Raw genomic sequence first — 6,601 nt, forward strand, 5'->3', positions numbered from 1 at the left:
GAAAAGAAAGTATCATCACACAGTGTATATTATATATACTGTTCATATATTGAAAAACAATGGAGGAAATCATTATTGTATATATATTATATAATAATATCTATATAGTTTATATAGGCATATAACGGACAAAGACTTGTGCCAATATATGAATAATTGTGTAAGACGAATTTTGCACATAGCTGATATGTCTATAACAAAATAGATCTCATTTCTATATTAATAAATTTAACCTATTTAATGAATCAGGAGAAAAATCCACAGTAATTCTGGTTTTAACTAGATTTGTGTTTTATTTCTTTACCTTGGAGGTCAAGATATCTTTATGACAGAAGAACAGAAGAAATACTACAATGCAATGAAAAAGCTGGGATCCAAGAAACCACAAAAGCCCATTCCTCGGCCAGGGGTAAACACACACACACACACACACACACACACACACACACACACACAATTACAACCATGCCAACTCTTAAATTGTGCTTATGATCTTTAATGAATACTTTTCATTTGTAGAGAATATATAAGAATGTACTTTCCTTTTCATATTATTCTTATCTTTTACAGAACAAATTCCAAGGATGCATATTTGACCTAGTAACCAACCAAGCTTTTGATATTACCATCATGGTTCTTATCTGCCTCAATATGGTAACCATGATGGTAGAGAAGGAGGGCCAAAGTGAAAACATGACGTATGTTTTGTACTGGATAAATCTGGTTTTCATCATCCTCTTCACTGGGGAGTGTGTGCTGAAGCTGATCTCCCTCAGACATTACTACTTCACAGTTGGGTGGAACATTTTTGATTTCGTGGTTGTGATCCTCTCCATTGTAGGTAAGGATATTCATTAGCCACATTTTAATTCCAAATAAACCCAGTCCCACACATACTCAGAGAATTGTTTAATGTAAACCTATTTTTGAGTAAGCTAGAAAAATAGAAGAATGAAGGCACTTTAGAAAAGAAACAAAACTATATCAGAATTCCTGGGTTGACACTTACATGAGACTTGAAAGCCAATTGTTTCTCCCTCCTGTAAACATAGGAACTTTTAGTTTCTATTTAGTTTCCAAGTTTACCTTTTGGAAAAATGGCTAATGCATTTATTCACAGATGTGTTTTGAAAGCCAGTGAAGAAAATGATATTGCTTCCTGTTTGCAGGAAGACTAACATATAATAAACCTTAGTTTTGAGTAATTATATGACTGGATACAATATCTTAAAAGTATAAATTTAAAAAGATCACAAATACTTTGTTCTTATGGTTTAGAAATAGTCTTGTTATGTCACTCTGTAACACAGTTTGGCCTGGAACTGTCAATCTCCTGCCTTCCCCTATAAATTCTGAGATTACAAGGATATGCAATCATACTCAGCTAGAAAGATTAAACCTTAAGTTACATTTGCCAACATTAATCATTGTTTCAAATGTGGAAAAAATAGAAAATATACTTGAAGAAAAAAATTAATAAATGATCAAAATAAAAATGAAGTTAAAAATCTAGAAAGAACTGTGGCCTGCAACATAATATATAAGGTATAAATAACCCAAAAAAGCAGTAATTTTAAGGATTATTTTGTAATTAGATAAGAAGGCTCTCAGCTAGGCACTCATGGCTCAAGACTGTAATCTTAGTTACTCAGGAAGCTGAGATCTGAGCATCACAGTTCAAAGCCAGCCCTGGCAGAAAAGTCGGTGAGACTCTGATCTCCAATTAACTGTCAAAAAACTGGAAGTGGCACTATTTGGCTCAAGTGGTAGAGTACTAGCCTTGAATGAAAGAGCTGAAGGAGAATTCCTAGGCCCCAAGTTCAAGTCCCATGACCAACAAAAAAAAAAAAAAAAGAAGAAGAAGAAGGCTATCACTGAAATGATGACTACCTTTAGCAATTAACATAAATTCCATACTGATGAGTCTTTTTACATCATGTGAGTGGTAAACTGCAAAACAAGTCTAAACCATTCTAACATTTATGAGGAAGAAAAATCAGAGTATTGGGATATGGCTGTATATCACTTGATATTAAATTATCATCTATCTATCTATCTAGTTTGTCATGGGGCTTGAACTCTGGGCCTGGGCGCTGTCCCTCAGCTCTTCAGCTGAAGGCTAGTGCTCTACCACTTGAGCCACAGCACCACTTCTTGTTTTCTAGTGATTTATTGGGGATAAGAGTTTCAAAGAGTTTCCTGCCTGGCTGGCTTTGAACCACGATCTCAGCCTCCTGAGTAGCTAGGATTACAGGCTTGAGCCACCTGCACCCAGCAACAATCTTTAAAAATGAAAGTTCACTTGAGCGCTCAGAGGCTCCAGTCTTTAATCCTACCTACTCAGGAGGCTGAATACAGAGGATTACACTTTAGAGTCCATTCCAAACAGACAAATGCACAAAATTCTTATCTTCAGAAAGGACCTAGAAGTAAAGGTGTAAAATTGATAGAGAGCAAGTAAGCAATGAGTGAAAAAAGTTAAGCAAGAGTTCTAGGTGTTGAGTATTAATTATTTAACTAATTAAAGTTGAATAAATTCAAAGAGATAGTCCAAAATTGAGCTTCAGTATGTGGAAAGTTGCTAATTTAACTGGTTAAAAAAAATCACATGAATAAAAGGTTATTTAATAAAAAAAAGAAAGGAAGGAAGGAAGGAAGAAGACATTAAATGTACATGAAAATCCTTTTTTTTTTTTTTTTTGTAATAAAAGTATCTAAACGAGGACCTTGAGCATTCTCTGTCACATCTCTGGCATTAGAAATCAACTTTTATTTGTGTCAGTACTAGGGCTTGAACTTAGAGTCTGGGTACTGTCCCTTAGCATTTTTGCACAACTCTGGCATTCTACCTAGTGAGACACAGATCCACTTCTAGCTTTTTGGTGGTTTATTGGAGATAAGAAACTCTCGGCCTTTCCTATATGGGCTGGCTTGGAATCATTATGCTCAGATCTCAGTCCCTTGAATAGCTAGGATTATAGGTATAGGCCACTAACTGGCACAAGGCTATTGGAAATATATTTTAACTGTGCAATTGAATACAGCTTTTTATCTGTGACACAAACCCTAACATATAAAAGGAGTTGTATATATTAGCCATGAATATAACTGCATAAGAATAAAAATATCTAATGGGAGAAGATTCACTGCACTAAAATATGAATGACAATATGGTTAAATTTTATGCAACATTTAAATCCAACAATGAACCAAAACTTCCAAAACAAAAATGGCATGGCAGATTTTTAAAAATCACATGTATATGAAAACAGAATAATGAAGCCCAATACATATTTTTTTATTTATTTTTTATTGTGAAAATACTGTACAGAGGGGTTACAATTACATGGGCAAGATAATGAGTACATTTCTTTTTTTTTTTTTTTTTGGGGGGGGGGGGTCCGGTCGTGGGGCCTGAACTCTGGGCCTGGGCGCTGTCCCTCAGCTCTTCAGCTCAAGGCTAGCCTCAAGGCTAGCGCTCTACCACTTGAGCTACAGCGCCACTTCTGGCTTTTTTCTTTTTTTGCTTATGTGGTGCTGAGGAATCGAAGCCAGGGCCTCGAGCATGCAAGGCAAGCGCTCTACCACTGAGCCACCTTCCCAGCCCCCATGAGTACATTTCTTATCAAGCATTTTAGCCTCCTCCTTTGTTTCCCCTTCCCATCCCTTCCCAGCCTCCCCTCGCTCCCTCACCCAAACCTCCCCCCCCCACCAAAGTTGTAAAGTTCATTTTCGACATGACAACGTGTACTTCTCATTTTTAAGAACAGGCATTCAAAAGAGCAATCAAGAGAGTGCATATGATCAAAGTGTACAATGCATATAGAGAGTCACAATGAAACCCCACAATGTACATTTGATTTACTCCTACAAAAATGTTGAGCAAAGAAGTAAAAATACCACTCACCTACAAAGAATTTAAAAACAAATAATAGAATAGTCAATAAGTGCGAAAATTATAGATTGTTCTTCTAAAAATGGAAATAAAGCACTGTAAGAGATAAATTTAAATGTCATCAAGAATTTGTGTGTGTGTGTGTGTGTGTGTGTAAAATTGTAACTCAGTGTAGTGCCCAATACTGCTGAGCTTGGCATAGAATATTTGTATTAAGACTATTAATGGGTCTGAGGCTTTAATTCACACAGGTTGCTCTGAGAATAAAGTTGATGTAAAATAAAAAAAAGACTATTAATGGGTTTATATATATATATATAGACTTTCACCAGATTTGAAAATTATAATAAAATTTTTAGATATGCTATTGGTCTCAACTTCTATTCATGTGTTATCAAAACACATAAGTCATGTAATTAGAAAATTGTACCTATTTTGACACTCAATTTAGCTAAAAATGGAACTAACAAGTGCTATTATTTCCTATGAGATATTTTGAAATCATTATGTAATCATAAAAACTGCCAATTGTCTACAGCATCTGCATGATATGTAATGAAATGACTAAAATGCACTAGGAATAAAAGGTACAAAATCATGTAACATGATTATATTTGTACATGAATACTTGTATGTCTGCACTTGCGTAGAAAAGTATGTAAAGTGGCATCCAGATACTGGATATTAATTAGCTATGATAGGTGATTTATATTTCCTTCTTATCATTTTACAGTGTTGCTTGAATATTCTACATGAGTAGATATTATACATTTTCATATAGCCAGTCATAATAAGGTGCATACCTATAATAATAGCACTCATAGGCGGAAGCAGGAAAATCAAGAGTTCAAAACTAGTCTAGGCTACATAGGAAAATATTCCATTCATGTACATATAATAATAGATTTATATTATTCACAGTAATAATAATAATTATAATAATTCACAGTAACAACATGGCAGATAACATGGCAGATAAAACAATTTACTCATGATATTCTATGGCCTGAATATTTAAATACACACTTTTCATTGTTTTTCTCCTATTTAGGTATGTTTCTAGCAGATCTGATAGAAAAATACTTCGTGTCCCCCACCCTGTTCCGAGTGATCCGCCTTGCCCGGATTGGCCGAATCCTTCGTCTCATCAAAGGGGCCAAGGGGATCCGCACGCTGCTCTTCGCTCTGATGATGTCCCTTCCTGCCTTGTTCAACATCGGCCTCCTGCTCTTCCTTGTCATGTTCATCTACGCCATCTTCGGGATGTCCAACTTCGCCTACGTGAAGAAGGAAGCTGGAATCAATGACATGTTCAACTTTGAGACGTTTGGCAACAGCATGATTTGCCTGTTCCAAATTACCACGTCTGCGGGCTGGGATGGGTTGCTAGCCCCGATTCTTAATAGTGCACCCCCAGACTGTGATCCCAAAAAAGTTCACCCAGGAAGCGCAGTAGAAGGAGACTGCGGGAACCCATCCGTTGGGATTTTCTATTTTGTCAGCTACATCATCATCTCCTTCCTGGTGGTGGTGAACATGTACATCGCTGTCATCCTGGAGAACTTCAGCGTGGCCACGGAAGAAAGCACTGAGCCCCTGAGCGAGGATGACTTCGAGCGATTCTATGAGATTTGGGAGAAGTTCGATCCCGATGCGACCCAGTTCATAGAATACAGCAAACTCTCTGATTTTGCAGCTGCCCTGGATCCTCCCCTTCTCATAGCAAAACCCAACAAAGTCCAGCTCATTGCCATGGACCTGCCCATGGTGAGTGGAGACCGGATCCACTGCCTCGACATCTTGTTTGCTTTTACAAAGCGTGTTTTGGGGGAGAGTGGAGAGATGGATTCTCTTCGCTCACAGATGGAAGAAAGGTTTATGTCTGCCAATCCTTCCAAAGTGTCCTATGAACCCATCACGACTACATTAAAGCGAAAGCAAGAGGACGTGTCGGCCACTGTCATTCAGCGTTCTTATCGACGCTACCGCTTACGGAAAAATGTCAAAAACATCTCCAGTATATACATAAAAGATGGTGACAAAGATGATGATTTACCCAATAAAGAAGACATCGTTTTTGCTAATGTTAATGAGAACTCCAGTCCAGAAAAAACCGATGCAACCCCATCCACCATCTCTCCGCCTTCCTACGATAGTGTAACAAAACCAGACAAAGAAAAATATGAAACCGACAAAACAGAAAAAGAAGACAAAGGGAAAGATGGAAAGGAAAACACACAATAGGGTTTCACTTCGGATACTATTGTTTACAACCTGTGAAGGTGATTTACTTGTGTTACTAAGACTCTTTTAAGGAGGTCTATGCCAAAAATGTTTTTTTTTTAAATCAAAATATTCTCCAAAGCAGTGCTGTTACTTGCTCTAAATCACTGAGATGGGTAGGCAGCATTAGCAGATGGCTCTTTTGCATTGGTAATGATTCTGCAAGAATTCTGCAGGGATTGCAGGTTACCAGAAACAAAAGTAAATTGATTTTCTTTTTAAGTCAGAAAAACAGGTGGAACATTTTCACTTCTGCTCATCTTTTCCCTAAGTTGTAATCACTCATATCCCCCATGTAAATAGGAAAGGCCAGATGCACACGCACACAGTTGCACACACTTGAATATATGCACACACACACACACACACACAAACATCAGTAGGAAAACATTTATCACTTGGTTATCGATGAAAAGTATTTTG

The 6,601-nt window shown here is 37.1% G+C and overlaps 1 protein-coding gene across 10 annotated transcripts in view; it reads left to right on the forward strand.

Annotated features, from left to right (window-relative positions):
- Scn9a (sodium voltage-gated channel alpha subunit 9) overlaps nt 1-6,139 on the forward strand; it is a 74,813-nt gene extending 68,674 nt beyond the window's left edge. For all 10 annotated transcript variants that reach the window (XM_042694111.1, XM_042694115.1, XM_042694113.1 and 7 more), the window contains 3 exons: nt 305-409; nt 571-841; nt 4,947-6,139. In XM_042694111.1, the coding sequence (XP_042550045.1) occupies nt 305-409; nt 571-841; nt 4,947-6,139 (1,569 nt within the window). The remainder of the gene's footprint in view (nt 1-304; nt 410-570; nt 842-4,946) is intronic.
- The last annotated feature ends 462 nt before the right edge of the window (nt 6,140-6,601 follow it).

This window comes from Dipodomys spectabilis, unplaced genomic scaffold, assembly GCF_019054845.1.
Source record: "Dipodomys spectabilis isolate Male_0828 unplaced genomic scaffold, ASM1905484v1 ptg000174l, whole genome shotgun sequence".
NCBI classification, from domain to species: domain Eukaryota; kingdom Metazoa; phylum Chordata; class Mammalia; order Rodentia; family Heteromyidae; genus Dipodomys; species Dipodomys spectabilis.